We start from the raw sequence: 16,685 nt of genomic DNA, 5'->3' as shown, positions 1-16,685 counted from the left end.
ATATTTTTATCATCCCAAAATGCAACATTCAAGTAAAAACGACATGGAACCGTTATTTGTAGCTGCACATTTTAGAGGATCGAAAAAAGGATAGATGCTATAAACCAAGCAGGGTATTAAGTGACAACTTCATAATACAGTGCTGCATTGCACTGGTTCCCTCGACAAAAAGACAATGGGATTTTTCCATTGGATTTTAGATTATTTATTATTATTGCAGAAAATAAGCGCTGTGGCAAACAAGTGTTTATGATACACGTTTTGTTCAGCAAGATAATCTCCATAAATGACCACCTCTTTTATGATTTTTTAAGCAATGCAATTGCTAGAAGTAAAAAGCTAATGTTAGGCTATTAACAAACTACACCACGGTTGCATGACTTCAGCCTCACCACTGCTAAGCTAAAGGCAGACTAGTGCTCGGCGTGATGACATTTAGCAATCTCATTGAGCTACTTGTTAGCAACCTTTAAGACACGTAAAAGCCAGTGGGCTACCTCCAGGTCTGAGAAGTGAAGCCAATGCGGAGGTGCCTTAAACTTGCATCTTTCTAACAGCCAGCAGGGGGCGACTCCTTGGTTGCAAAAAGAAGTCTGATTGTATAGAAGTCTATGAGAAAAAGAGCCTACTTCTCACTTGATTTATTACCTCAGTAAACATTTTAAACATGAGTTTATGATCTCAATCGCTAGTTTCAAGTCTTCTTCAATATTTTTCACAGTACGTTATCAGTTCATAAAAGTTACTTATAGCCTTTTTAGGCGCCTGAAAATGTCTTATTCAGAGTTTGGTTATACTTAACTCCATCCTCTCACGTCACTTCTGGTTGTAAATGGTAGTGCCAAAATGCCTAACTTGAGGCTTCAAAACGGCAGTCCACAACCCAACGGGTGACGTCACGATGACTAAATCCACTTCTTATATACAGTCTATGGTAAAAACTTCAAAATTCCCGAGTGGGATATTTACTGGCATATTTTATGTCATAGAACAAAACGTTAAAATCTCTCAAGCTTGTGTTAACAGATCTTGTTTTCAGTCATTTCACCAAAAACTCATTCAAAAAAAACCTTGACTTTGTGATGAGGGAACCAAGTGCAAAAATGCTCACTCATTTTTGGGTTTTAGGACTCATTCCTGCAGCACTCTATGCCAACTTCCCTTTGTACCACTCTGACAGGTAAACCAAACAAAGTGCCAGGTAACAGATGACTCACAGTTCTTATCCCCAGTCCTAAAATTGGATCTCATTCTGTAACAACAGAGCAGCTGTTCATATATTAAAGAAATGCACCTCTTGGAAGTCACTTAACATGTGTTATTCCTCACTATAATAAACCAATCCTCAGAGTATTATTGATGTGTAAAACAGCTTTATTTACTTGACTGAACAAACTGAAGTAAGAGTCAGAGTAAGTAACCTGGGAGTAGCCTTGTTAATATACCAGTATTACCTCAAGAAATGCCGGAAAGGCTGGTTCTCATTTGTTCCGTCAGACTCGTCTAATGCATCCACGTGAACTGGTTTATTGGAGATATTTTGTGTCTTTGCACCGTGTAATCAGTTTAATCAAAACATTGCTTAAGCTGATGACTCCCAGTAATCAAAGTATTAGAAAGTACGCATGAAAACATTCTTGTTATTGCTTCAAAATAAGTATCAGCGGGGGCTTTATGACAGTTTATGTTAATAGGAAACAGACCATTTATTGCTTTACAGCTGAATTGCACTTAATTGAATGAATCGGTTGACTTTGTGCCGGGCGGTGGAAGGAGCACTTTGAGGAACTTCTGAATCCGACCAATACGCCCTCTATGGTAGAGGCAGAGCTGGAAGCTGATGGGGGACCATCATCAATTACCCTGGTGGAAGTCACTGAGGTAGTCAAACAACTCCACAGTGGCAAAGCCCCGGGGGTTGATGAGATCCGCCCAGAAATGCTGAAGGCTCTGGGTGGGGAGGGGCTGTCTTGGATGACACGTCTCTTCAACACCGCGTGGAAGTCGGTGACAGTGCCTAAGGAGTGGCAGACCGGGGTGGTGGTTCCCCTTTTCAAAAAGGGGGACCAGAGAGTGTGTGCCAATTACAGGGGTATCACACTGCTCAGCCTCCCTGGTAAAGTCTACTCCAAGGTGCTGGAAAGGAGGGTTCGGCCAATAGTCGAACCTCAGATCGAAGAGGAACAATGCGGATTCCGTCCTGGCCGTGGAACAACGGACCAGCTTTTCACTCTCGCAAGGATCCTGGAGGGGGCCATGATGTGGTCCTGTTGGCATCATCGGTCTGCGACCTCCAGCACTCACTGGATCGGTTCGCAGCCGAGTGTGACGCAGTCGGGATGAGAATCAGCACCTCTAAATCTGAGGCCATGGTTCTCAGCAGGAAACCGGTGGTTTGCCTACTCCGGGTAGGGAATGAGTCCTTACCCCAAGTGAAGGAGTTTAAGTATCTCGGGGTCTTGTTCGCGAGTGAGGGGACGATGGAACGTGAGATTGGTCGGAGAATCGGAGCAGCAGGGGCGGTATTGCATTCGCTTTACCGCACCGTTGTGACGAAAAGAGAGCTGAGCCGGAAGGCAAAGCTCTCGATCTACCGTTCAATCTTCGTTCCTACTCTCACCTATGGTCATGAGGGTTGGGTCATGACCGAAAGAACGAGGTCGCGGGTGCAAGCGGCCGAAATGGGTTTCCTCAGGAGGGTGGCTGGCGTCTCCCTTAGAGATAGGGTAAGAAGCTCAGTCATCCGTGAGGGACTCGGAGTAGAGTCCTTGCTCCTTTGCGTCGAAAGGAGCCAGTTGAGGTGGTTCGGGCATCTAGCACGGATGCCTCCTGGGCGCCTCCCTTGGGAGGTGTTCCAGGCACGACCAGCTGGGAGGAGACCACGGGGAAGACCCAGGACTAGATGGAGAGATTATATCTCTACTCTGGCCTGGGAACGCCTCGGGATCCCCCAGTCAGAGCTGGTTAATGTGGCCCGGGAAAGGGAAGTTTGGGGTCCCCTGCTGGAGCTGTTGCCCCCGCGACCCGATCCCGGATAAGCGGTTGAAGATGGATGGATGGATGAGTCAGATTTATTTTCAGAGCAGTCAAATATAAAAATGTTAACTGTTTATTTCTGTCCTTGTCCAACAGTGGGAGGAGGTGAGCGGTTATGATGAAAACATGAACACCATCCGGACGTACCAGGTGTGCAATGTCTTCGACAACAATCAGAACAACTGGGTACGGACAAAGTACATCCGGCGTCGTGGCGCCCAGCGGATCCACGTGGAGATGAAGTTCTCGGTGAGGGACTGCAGTAGCATCCCCAACGTGCCGGGCTCCTGTAAAGAGACGTTTAACCTCTATTACTATGAATCTGATGCCGACACAGCCACCAGGACCTCGCCAGCTTGGATGGAGAACCCCTGGATCAAAGTCGACACCATTGCGGCCGACGAGAGCTTCTCCCAGGTGGACCTAGGGGGCAGAGTGATGAAGATTAACACCGAGGTTCGGAGCTTTGGCCCCGTGTCGCGAAACGGCTTCTACCTGGCCTTCCAGGACTACGGCGGCTGCATGTCGCTGATCGCAGTTCGCGTCTTTTACCGGAAATGCCCCCGCATCATCACTAACGGGGCGATGTTCCAGGAGACGCTCTCGGGAGCAGAGAGCACCTCCCTGGTGGCTGCAAGAGGTGTTTGCATCCCCAACGCAGAGGAGGTGGACGTGCCCATTAAGTTGTACTGCAACGGAGATGGAGAATGGATGGTACCCATCGGACGCTGCATGTGCAAGGCCGGGAACGAGGCTGTCGAGAACGGGACGGTTTGTCGAGGTATGTTTTGCTCTCATTAAATCTGCTAAGCCTTATGAATCTACCATCATATCAGAGTAGTCCAAACACTAAAATATACAGTCCATACAGTGTTTATTCCTCACTGTATTGATGGTATAAGCTAGTGATCTATGGTCATGTATTAAAAGACGCATGATGGAAAGTACATACATTGTGTGCATTGATTATTTAACTGAAGCCATCATATTTCCATAAATATGATAAGCACCCCTTTCTGTTTATTTTCCAACAGAACTACACTGCTGAATATGTCAATTCACACGATAATTTGATGTGAAAATATACTACTGCCTTTTGAAGTTGTGACTGCACAACATGTTCAGTTCTTCTGAGCTGGGATGGAAGTTGCTGTCAGGAAACAAATGTATTTATTTAATTTAGTACTTTCTGTCATGTGGAGCTTGTAGAACATCTACAATTAAACCTCCAGCTCGAAGGAAGTGAATTAGATGCACTTTCAGAGTGTAATTTTGTTAGCAGGGCATGTTTTAGGGCCTTTCTCCCACATTCGTCCCATTCTCGTGAATGCATTATCTCAGGAACGCCTGGAGGGGATTTTTTCAAATTTTGCACAAATCACCACTTGGACTCAAGGATGAACGAATTTGATTTTGGTGGTCAAAGGTTCAAGGTCACAGTGACCTCACAAAACATGATTTTGGCCTTAGCTCAAGAATTGGTATGCTAATTATGACAATTTCACACAAATGTCTAATAGGATAAAATAATGAAGTGATGACATTTTGGACAGACATGTTTCGCTCACTCTGTCGATCAGTCGGTTGGTTGGTTGGTTGGTTGGTCCACAACATTTTTTAACCTAGGAGGATGAAATTTAGCATGTAGGTGAAGTGTGTGTGTAGGTGTGACATGGCCAATGGCATCGTTGGTCTCAGCAGAGTTCCTTTTTCGTTAGCGACGGTTTGCCCCGCCCCTTATATTTAAGCCACGCCCTCTTTCATAATTCCTCAGCAGAAAATGTATTTTTCATTTTGCCATGGAAGTCAAGTGTTTGTGAGGTTGTGTGTGTGTGAATGCATGCACACGTGGATGCATGCTCATTGCAGCTATTCCAAATTCCAACTTGTTTTCAGAATAAAAAATAATATAAAAAGGTTTCAGCCCACAGAGAAACACCTGTGTGCAAATTTAACAAAACTCATGCTTAACAGAAATTGAAAATAAAATAAGAACATCAGTTTTGAATCTGTAAAATTTCCACACTGATCTTTTGTTGGTAGAATGCCTCCTCCCTTCCACGAGGACAAAGAGGATATTTTTCAAAATTGCCTGCATTTTCCTATCAATAGGAATCCCTCACAGGGAAATCGATTTGGCTTTTCAGAACATCGATGCACCCGACGTTTACCTGTGCCATGCCCCATCCGCAGTCTGGCAGATGGTATTCGGCCAACGTGCTCAGGGATCTCGATCACTCGAAACAGCACGCCGATGTGTAGCCTGCAGTCTGGAGCCGTGCTGCTCCAGCCCAGCACAACAAACCACCCACCTGCGTTTTAGATCGGCGTGTCGCTGCCTCTCTCATGTGCGCCTGTAATTACAACACATCCCCCCAGTGTCTGTGTGCTGGGAGGGGAAGCGTGATGGGTGCTGCCTCCCAAACACTGCCAGGCCCGTTCGATGACTACTAATGAGTACAGGCACCAGCTCTTCCTCAAGGAATACAGGCCAATAAGAGACACATGAAGACTATGATGTAGTGAGATACTCTGACTCCACATCCCCACATTATTACACAAATCTGCTTGTTTTTTGACCTACATGTAATTCCCTGCATGTGGTGGATTGGAACATCTCGAGGGTGTCCTCAGTCATGGTGTTTTTTTGTGCTAAACAGGATTATACAATTAAACGCTGTCAGCTCAACAGGGAAAGCATGTTGGTTCATTTCTATCCTCTCATAGCGGGCATGGGACTTTTTGATTGAAAAAAATGTCGCATTTCTGACCAGCCTCCAATTTATTTCCTTTTACCTGCTTTACACTGGCTTTGCTACTAGGGGTGAAAAAAAAAAATCCAGTCACCTATGTATCGCAATTAAAGTAAAGTGTATGATTCAACTTTTTCCCATGGTCTAGTGTTCAAAAAGTTAACAAAAATTGCACTAAATCGTAATATTGAATCGCAAAACTTGTAGAATTGCAATAATTAGCATCGAATGGGATATAGGTGTATCGTCCCAGCCCTAATTGCTACCCAAGGTCCATAGAAGAGAAGCTTCACTGACTGCATGCTCTCTTCTTCATCACCCCCCACTGCAGTAACAGCAATCATATAGATTCGAGCACAGCGGGGGCTCATAGACAAACTGTAGCAACCCTGACAGAAGCACAAGTACTGCAGGTGTGCACGGAGAGATTTTGACCGTTTTCTCTATTCTTCCCTGATCACGTGACGCACTGACTGAATATTAAAGCTTTATGAAAAGACTGCATTATCAGAGAGTGCAGCTGTGGAATGCTGCAAAAAACGCTACGCACGGAGATGTATTTTTATAGCTTCATACAATAGTTATGAGCCTGCAGTACAAACAACGGGGAAGTGCGTATTTTACCAAGAAAGGAAAATAAAACCATTACAATTAAAAAAGGATATTATTCTTTGGTTACCCCATTGTTCAGAAGCCCTTTTATATGATGGAAAGCTGCTCTCTAGTCATCTTCCTAAACACTGAAAGCCGATACCAGCGCTTGAAACTGTGGTCAGTCACCGCCTTTCAACTGCCAGAAGTTGGGTAATGAATTGATCTATGAAAGATGCGCCGTTGCCTTTGCCGATATTACGGGGTAATGAATTGATTTGAGAGAGGTGCCCTCGGAGGGTTTGTGAGATATCCCCTTTCATAGCCGGATTATGGAGCCACAGAGACAGCATAAGATGAAAGTGACTATTTGTACTGTAATATTAAGGACGCAACCGATGCTTTGTTCCAACATCTCCGCGACTAAACGTGTAATTACGCATGTAACAATTAAATCCTTGGCAGGGATCCCGGCAAATAATTACGCTGTCATGAAATCTGTCAAAATATTGACAGTAGAAGGGGGGGTGCTTACATCAAATTGCTCAGGCCTTTTTTTTTTTCTCTGTGATTGTCTTACAAGTGAGATTAAGTTTCCTCCCTGTGAGTGAAATAACCACACCACGGCTTTTTCAGCAGACACGGCCCCGAAAAGACAGATCTCAGAACCTTGAGGAGATGCTGTACCACCACAGAGACACACAAGGTCCCCTTTGCTGTTCACTACAGAATGAAAAGCGTTCTCTCCAGTGAGGCACAATGAGAGCCATGTTCACGGGTGGAATTGCAAACTTCCCTTAACAATGACCATGTGTGTGTGTTCCCCCCCACCCCCATTGTAATCTGATCATCTAACCCCATGCTATTGTGAGTTCAAGGGTCTCGACTGTGGGAGCGCGGCTCGTGTCGCAGCGCAGCGAAGATTCAGATGGAGACAATCTTTGTTGTTTGTGTTTGGTGAGGAGGAGACAAGCAAGCGTAAAACAAGCAGTGTCGTTTGTGTGGCCCCGTGGCCCAGATTTGTAGGAAAAACAGTTACCGCATAACATCACACAGCATGACAGTGGATTTAAAAAAGTGCAACTTTTACATATTCTGCACGCTCTTCCATTTAGGCGCAGTGGAAATAATGATGTGAGAAATGATCTTGACTGTGAAACCATTCTGGTTGCCTGAGAAAGAGGAACAAATAAACATAAAAATACATAAATAAACTAGGGCTGTTAGTCGACTCAAATATTTAACCAGGATTAATAGCATGATTGTCCATAGTTAATCGCGATTAATGGCAAATTACACATTTTTTATCTGTTTAAAATATACCTTAAAGGGAGATTTGTCAAGTACTTAATACTCTTATCAACACTTGCCCCAAACTGTATGTGATTATCATAAAGTGGGCATGTCTGTAAAGGGGAGACTCGTGGGTACCCATAGAACCCAATTTTATTCACATATCTTGAGGTCAGAGGTCAATGGACATCTATTGTACCAATGTATGCTTACATACCTTCACATTACCACACATATGCACAGACATAACTATTGTGCGAGCAGGGGGGGTAAATAAATAAATAATTAATAATAATAATACAAATTAATTGAATCAGAAGAAAATAAATAAATAAATACAATTAAATAGAAAATAAAAATGAAATCTTAAAATAAAATATTAAAAAATATTGCAAATATATTTTTTTTTATTTTGCATACAGTAATTTTACATTTTAAATTCTAGAGTGTATTCGATTAAAAATAACCACATCCTCACCTGCATTTGTCTTACAGAGATGCGCATGATGCAAACATGCCTCCACAGTCACATGCTGATATATATACTGTATAATATACATAGCTAATTCTACAGTTCACAACGGTTCCCACAGCGAGTCACATGAATGTGAGCATTTTGGGTCACAGTGTGGAGAATTTGACACAACACTAGTGGCTCTTTTAATGTGAGGTCTGGGCAGTAGCTGCTTGGAAGCGAGGCTCCTGCAGTTGCACCCAGAGCAATTAGATTAAGGAGGAAAAGCATCAGTAATTCTTCAGCCAAATGCGGTTGCGGATAAAGAGAGTTGGGAGGATCGAGTGCAAAGGTAGGTGCCGGGGCAGACGTGATTGGATAGACATGATTGCACGGAAAAGAGGAGGGGAGGAGGCGAAGGAAAGGAAATGAGTCCCCCCCTAACCCACTGTCAGAATCCCAATTATTGCAGTCTCTTCGTCTGGAGAGGGTTTAAGGCTGGAAATCAGCGTAGCACAGACAAATCCGCGCCGCTGCCTTTATTTCCCTGGGTACCTTCGTCTTTAATGGCAGCTCTAATTGACTAACAGCGCACGTGGGGGGGAACGGCCACGCTGATGACTGGATGACTGTCCTCTGCGCTGGAACAAGACACAAAGCAAAACAAAACAAACACACCCCTTCAAGGCCTTTTTGCTGCATTGTGCATTGTGCAAACAAAGATGAAGGAAGGTTTGCATCAGGCTGCGGTAACAGAGCGAGAAAGAGAGTGAGTGGGAGAAAATAAGAAAAGAGGGAGAGGGAGAGACCAAAATGTCAACAGTCTGCCTGCCTACACATTAGGCATCCACACAATATTATGTTAAAGTAAAAGCCACGCTTATTCCCTTAGATTGATGGCTGCTGTTAGGAGCCGAGCATAAGGAATGCAAATTAGCGACTGAGCAGATGTTCATCGCCGCAACATTTGTCTGTTAAATGGCATCATAGACAACATGACTTAATTTCCGCACCATCACTTAATTTCCATCACTGATCTTTTCATTTAGAGCCAATAAAGGGTCTGTGATGTGGAGCCTCTTTGGTGTGTACACGGTGTAGGATGTTGTAACAGCAGGAGGCCAACAGGCGAGCTCTAAGACGTGTCATTCAGTCCGCAGAGGCCCCAGGGAACATTCAGCAGCCTTTATTCCCTCTTCCCCACTGTGATAGGATTTCAGTATGGCCAGGTGCTTTTTTTTTTTTCTCTGTCCACCAACCAGTCTTCTTTTCCTCTGTCTGTTCTGCAGCCCGCACACATCCATACAGCAGGAGAAAGAGTGGGGGAGCCTCTAATGAGAGGAAGGGAAAGTCTAATGAGAGAAACACTACACATAAAGTCCTTCTAATATACATTACATTATAATGAGTACACAAATCACATTACAGTGCTTGGACTAGGGATGTCACGGTGAGGAAAGTTTCACACAGGTTAATAAACTTGTCCGATTACACCGGACATTTTACAAGTAAAGATGGCACTTAATATATGTAGAGCGCTTACTTTGACGCACACCGGCTGTGACCGCTCCCGTCCTCCGCACAATTGCCCCATTAACTTATGGTTCCCTTATAGCATTGGGTTTTAATCTGCAGTATTGCCAAAAAGGCGCTTTTGCTTTTTGCTCTGACACCGAATCCTCCTCCATCGTCTTGTCTGTCAACTTTCTATCGTCCCGTGTGTGTGAAATCTGACTCCTGCTACTCTGAGCTTAGACTCCGTACAGAGCAGACACTTTCACTTTCAGTTTGTAGCGTCCGTCATCCGACTACGTATTAATAACACGCCACTGATACGCCAAAATGAACTAAATGGGCTTTATTTCTATCTAAAAAAACAAAACGGCGGTCGGGCGGTGGGCAAGTAATGTAATCGGTGTATGCCTGACCACTGGTAACACCGAGTACCGCGGCATGCCTAGCATGAACACATACAGTATATGCAGTATGCTGTCATGTTCACACACAGGAACCTTGCGTACCTAGAGCTGTCGCAATAATCGCAATAATGCAATACTGCCCTATCGACAAGTCAACCGCAGGTGATCCCAAGGAACCGGCACAACCGCTATGATTACGTTTTTTGTCTTTGCAATGGGAGTGCCGCATTTTTACACTTTGCTACAAACGCCAGCAGCGTGACAAAGAGCTGAACGTCCACACTACGTTTGGTGCTTTTTTTCTGGAGAGTTGAAAAATGTTCAACTTTGGGTGAAAGTCACTTTTTTACCCAGCCATCTGATCACAATGGAGATCATATAGACCTGCAGGTCTGTCCTCTCTCCCTACGTGCTTCAGCCTTCCTTTCATCCAGAGCAAGTACTCTACCTTGTGCTGACATTTTGACTCCTGCAGATATTCCGTATCATAGCAACCAGATGCAACCAAAGCGCCTCAGCTGAAAAAACACTGCATCTCATTGTCCTAACACAGAACACAGAAGTTCTGCATTTAACAATAAACAAGTATTTCATTAGTTTTAAAACATCATCATAAAAACATCTTTGTCATTTAATAAGCAACAATACCTAATAATAGCCTAACAATAAAGCTTATTTTTATAGCACTAAAATCAGGATGAATTAAGTAATTTACAAAAAAAGAAATAGCAATAACACCGCATATCGCGCTGTTGAACCAATCATTATCACGGCCTTCACTGCGACAACCCTATGCATTAACCACAGACTATTTATCATCCTCAATTTCACAGCACATTCATCATATGCGGACGTGATAACGTGACCTGCGATCCCCGCCAATCTCTCTGAACTCAAAGATCACGGCCTGCTAAGCCTGCAAACGTTTTCCACATGTTTTTGTACATGTCGGCCTCCGCCCCATATGCCCCCTCTGTCACACTCCTCGTTATCCCGCACCATCTTTTGAATCTCAAATTCAGTACAACACGACCTCTAATAATCCCAGCACCTCTTTTTTTCTGCATTATTGGTCATCTCGTCTACTGCAGAGGCTTCCTTCAGGTCTGGTTCTTGCTTGCAACACCTATCCCTTGTCTCACCCTGAGCCCTGAGATACCGGAGAGCCTGATGGCCACGGACAGATTTCTGGTGTTTCTCCATGAGAGCAAAGTTGGGTGACAACCCTGAGACCTTATGGTTTTGTTCATGATGAATTCGCCTCGGACAGGCTGTCCTGATTCGGAGGAAATACGAGCCGCGCAGCATATTGAGATCCTTCCATATGCGCCTCTCTTTTCTCATCAGGGACAAGGCCGGGGCTTTGTCAAAACATCCCCATGTGCTCTCTTTCTCTCTCAGATGTCCTCGACTCGTGTCCTGCTAGAGCTCTCTCGGCTAACGCAGACTGATGGATCAAGCATCTGTCTGGATAAAAGACGAGAAACAATCGGGCTCACTGTTAAAGACAGGAATCCCTCTGGAGTATCAGTGACCTTGTTTTCCAATGATGTATTAGAACTCGGTCAACATTGGGAGAGAATTGTGGCGTCTTGTGTTGTGTGCCGTTGACCTATATTAGAGCTATTCTAAAACTGAGATTTGATAGGAAGGTTATCCATTCCTGACACTGGCAGGATGTGCCACATGCGGCCGTATCATCCAAGAGATGAGCACAGTTGTTCACACACAGTTAACCCCTTGGTCATTCGCTAAAAGGGTTGTGTCTATATTCTGCTTCACACCGGATGGTCATTCAATCTCACACAACATTGTAGTTCCACTTCAGTCTCTTCAAAATAAAACTACTTAGTTAGGTTTAGAAAAAGAACGACTTGGGTAGGCTTAATCAACAAACTACTTTGTTAGGTTTAGGAAAAGATCGCGGTTTGGGTTAAATTAACTCCAGAAGTGCCATAACTTAAGTACGGAAGTTACATGACAAATAAATCAACTTGACTTCTAGTTTCAGATGGGACACGGACACCGGTCTCCTGGGCAAAAGACCTGTGTTTTTTGACCCACCCATCCATCCCGACCTCCTCTCTACGCGGCGTTCACCACTCCTTATTCTTCCCGGTTCACAATTACGTGGATTACATACGAATTGAGTTTGTGCTTATGTACACAAATCAATACATTCAATTTTGTGACAATTTCACAAACTGCTGTGTAACTGGGCTGGTATAAGATACTCCACACATAAAGGTGCTTACTGTTGCAGCGTGTACTCAACCTGAATATGTGCCCCTAGAAATTACAGAAACATCTGTTAGTTATATAATTCGCCAGCTATTCATTGTGTTGCTCATTTGAATTATTTGACAGTCGGTTCCTTTGAGAAGAACTTTGACGACAGCAACTTATGTAAGTGCATTCTGCAAAGGCCCTCACTTTGACTTAGTACTAGAGAAGTCAAACAGAGAATAGGCATTTCATCCCGTACAGAGAAGCCTCCAGAAGTATAATGGATTCTAAAATAAGTAACATCACCCAGCAGCAAAGATCTCTCGCCTGTTAAACTCCAGGTGATTAAAGATTAAACGGCTGCCCGGGTGAGGCCGAGAGATGGGAGGGTAGAGATAGATCAGAACGGAAAGGCAACAGGGGGAGAGAAATATTAACAAAGACACACCAAGGGCTCGGTTTCCTTTCTCCTCTTCTCCTCCTCTTATCAGTGCGATATGCCTCACCGCCCATAAACATACTGCACTAATAACCACGAGAGATCATCTCCTTTGAGCAGCCCTGAAAGGAAGACATCACAGAATATTAATGCTATGAACTTCCTAACTCCAGTATTCTGTGGTTCTGATGTTTTGACTTCAACTGAGGGATTACTTGGAAGATTTCCTGATACAGCTCCTTTCAAAACCCATCATATAATTTTGAAAAAGTATGGTTGTCAACCTAAAAATACGGCTGCTTTCCTCAGTTCTTGGAAATAAGGCTTTTTTGTACATATTTTGACTATATTCTGTGAGAACGTTTCCTCTAGGGTCGTGTCAGTTGCCTACGGTTGCAAAATAACTCACTTCATACTTTTAAGAATATCTCTGTAATGGATATATGTAGTGATTTACTTTAAAAACTGTCCTTCAGCACACTGTTCAGCCGTTACAACGAGCTGCCAATTATTATTATATTCCATCCAGGGGCTTGGTAATCCATCAACAAAACTCTGTGTTGCTTTTGGACACTGTCGAAAAATATTTAAAGCAATAATTGATTGTTTTGTGCACTTATTTGTCTAATGCTGATATACAAACAGCTCTTTAACGTTACTGTTTTGGTGAATGAGATTGCGCCAATGACGGTTGCAAAATGGCATATTGCCGATTTACACGTGATTGTAGAGATCTATGCTGTGTCCTGGGCATTTCGAAATGTACTACACCGAAGCGACCTTCAGAGAGTAAATAGATATATCAAGAAGCGCTCTGCAAAAGGGCAGAGACAAATGTGAAGATAGTAAACTTTTGCACATAGTTGTTTGTTGTAGAAAATGAATACATTATTGAAACGTTCAAATTCCATTCAACTTTTTCTTTTGACTTCTTGGTCTTGTAACTTTTTTTAATATCATGTGATATCACTGCAGCCTACATATTCAAAATGCCCGTGTTGTGCTGAAAAAATGCTATCAATTACTTGATTGTGCCTTACAGTCCTGAATTTATACACATGTTTATATAAGTCGAGGCCCCAGTAATAGGAAAGAAATGGCTCAGTCCCCAGAGGGTTAACATACAAATAAATGGCACAGCATAGAGTACAGCATGGAGGGGATACACAGTTAAGAGATGTGAATTTAAAGTCTAAAATCTGTTCCTGTACATATACTAGATTATCTGATGGACACTGCAAGGTCTACTTTGCTTTGTGCCATGAGTCAGCATGCACTGTAAATCTCTCAGTCGTCGATGCCTCTCTCTCGCAGCGTCATTAAGATAAATTCCTGCGCATTTAATTACTTGGCAATCAAAAGTGATTTAGATTCAGACAGTACACCTTGCTGTTCTCAAAGGACAACAGAAAGCCTGAGTTGAATTAACAGCTAATTCCAGTGCCTGAAACCAAATAAGAAAAAACAACAAACAGAAAGTATCCTTGGATTCAAGGGCAACATCTCTGTTAACCTCAGTGAATCCCTATGAGGTGATCGTGTCCACAAAAGCTTTATCAAACCGCCGGGGGCCTCTGCAGTGTTTGGGTAAAATCAACAACCAAATCAAGCAGTTTATATTGAGATTTATTTTACTTTGGATTTAATTCCAAAATGTTTAGAAATTCACTGGCTAATGTCAACTCAAAAGTTGGACTGGCATAGCAAAGTTTTCTGTCATCACGCTCCCCAGGAGGTTTCCGAGTGGTGTTTGAGTTTGAAATTGAACACATGCCTCTAAAGCCCCCGTCATTGTAAAGTTAAGCTCTCCCCTATCGAGAGCCACCGCTGCAGGATCACACTTTGTTTTCTTTACCAGGTTACTACCTGTGAGTTCCTGACTTCTGAGATAATTCATGTGAATACGTTTTTGTTCAATAGACATATTGCTTATGTCATTCACTATATTGAGTGTCAAGGCCCAGGGGATATCGATGAAAGACTAACACCTGCACTCTGACTTCATACCACAAATGAATATCAATATACAGAGTTTACATCTCAATCAGTTCTTCATCAGGTCAAAAGAAGGCCAAAGAGATATCTTCTATTTAACAAGACTAAGATCAGTCGGTGCAGCGAAAACGCTAGTCCTCCCATTCATTCTGGATGTAGGTAGTGCATAGTGGGGGCTGAAAGGGGTTCTGAAAAAACAAAATTACAGCGGTCTGTATCGGAAAAGTTTAAAACAGAATAAACTTTTGGAGAAACGCAACCAGGGTTTGAAATTAACACCAGCCACCAGCCATATGGTGATAAAATACTGTATGTGGCTGCTAGATTTATGTCATTCACCAGCCAAAAAAAAACAGTGGTAATAAGATTTTGGAGTCCACCAGCCTCAGTGGCAGATGGACAAAAAAGTAAATTTCCAACCCTGAATGCAACCCGACGTCACACTGCGGTGGGCAATCCCATAACCGGCGATCCAGAGCTTTACAACCCAGCCATGAGGGAGCAAAAGACATTTAACACAAAGTCAATGGACTATTAGTGACACTCCCACACCGCTGCACAACCCTGCCGCAAATTGCTGCAACGCCGGATCCGACGTGAATGCAGCCTAAGAGCGAACAGACAGGCTAGCAGCTCTGTCAGGCTGTACTCAGCTACTCTAGCTAACATGCTCACAATGGCAATGCTAGCATGCTGGTGTTGAGCAGGTATAATTTCGGCCTTGTTCAATTGTCTTAGTTTAGCATATTAGTATGCTAACATTTGTTAAAGTACAGCTGAGGATGATGGGAATGTCATTAGTATGGCAGGTTATAAACCATTCTTTATTTGACCTGAAGAAGTTGGGACTTCACCAAAGTGATTACAGTTCATCGTGTGGATGGCATGAATATGCAGACCAAATTCCAGGGCATTCCGTCGAATAGTTGTAGCAAAACCACATGCCAACCTGCTGATGGTGCTAGAGGAAAAGTCAGTGGATCAACAAAGTCATTAGGAGTCATCATCTGGAAACCATGAATGCATTTACCAAATTTTGTGCCAATCCATTGAGTAGATGTTGAGATTATCACGGGATGAGTGACAACTTTGACCTGCTGGTGGTGCTAGAGGAAAAGTCAGTTGATCAGTAAAGTCAGTAGGATTCATTTTCTGGGCACCTTGAATGTCCGCACCAAATTTCATAGTATTCCATTCAGTAATTGTTGAGCTATTTCAGGTGGTGGAGCGAGTGACGGACTGATATTGCTATACCTAGAGCCATGATGCTACTATGGCTAAGAATAGTTGAAGCCTTATTACAAAATACAGATAGAAAAGACAATATGTAAGTCTGTGGTTGATTTTTTTTTTGTTTGACGTCAGTTGTCAGCATTGTTTAATACTCTCCCTCCCTACTTTTTCTTGTTTATCACAGAACTCAATTAGGACAGTAATTGTGCAGGATGAGCGTACTCGATGCTGGGCAGGAAAACAATCCTGGTTCCAGTGGCCTGGTTTAATTGTTGAAGCCTGGTTGAGGGGGGATGGTGTTCATTTGCTGCGGGGGACAGCTCGGCTTTGTAAATGGACTACTTACAGAATTTTCTGGATGTTAAAACTTTTTTTACTTCCCCTTGGGCGGCTGCTAAGCAAATAAATTACTCAATATAATGAGCTGTTCCACTCTCCTGTGGAATTCCCAAGCTTTCGGCTGAAAGGTACAGTTCGACACGCTTTTTCTCATTCTTACAACTCTTGTAAAGAACCGGGTTCATCTAAAGGATACAGGGATTTTTTTTAACCCACGCTTGGGAAGATGAAAGGCGTAGCACAATCCGCCAGGCTAATCCTTATCTAGTCTGAATATTCCTACCAGTACGTTATAACATGTATCAGTGGTGTATGGGTGAGAATAATCTCAGCGCGTTACTCCTCCTCTCCCCCCCTGTTCTTGTCTTCCACCTTCAGGTCTTTGCGTCGTGATTAGCGATATTTTC

At 43.4% G+C, this 16,685-nt stretch overlaps 1 protein-coding gene across 5 annotated transcripts in view; it reads left to right on the top strand.

Annotated features, from left to right (window-relative positions):
* Nucleotides 1-16,685, top strand: part of ephb2b (eph receptor B2b) — a 159,642-nt gene that overhangs the window by 72,467 nt on the left and 70,490 nt on the right. For all 5 annotated transcript variants that reach the window (XM_074639362.1, XM_074639353.1, XM_074639378.1 and 2 more), the window contains exon 3: nt 3,133-3,817. In XM_074639362.1, the coding sequence (XP_074495463.1) occupies nt 3,133-3,817 (685 nt within the window). The remainder of the gene's footprint in view (nt 1-3,132; nt 3,818-16,685) is intronic.

The sequence above is a fragment of the Sebastes fasciatus genome, chromosome 1 (genome assembly GCF_043250625.1).
Source record: "Sebastes fasciatus isolate fSebFas1 chromosome 1, fSebFas1.pri, whole genome shotgun sequence".
NCBI lineage: Eukaryota > Metazoa > Chordata > Actinopteri > Perciformes > Sebastidae > Sebastes > Sebastes fasciatus.
The sequence above is the reverse complement of the archived record's forward strand: the minus strand, read 5'-3'. Positions and strand labels throughout refer to the sequence as shown.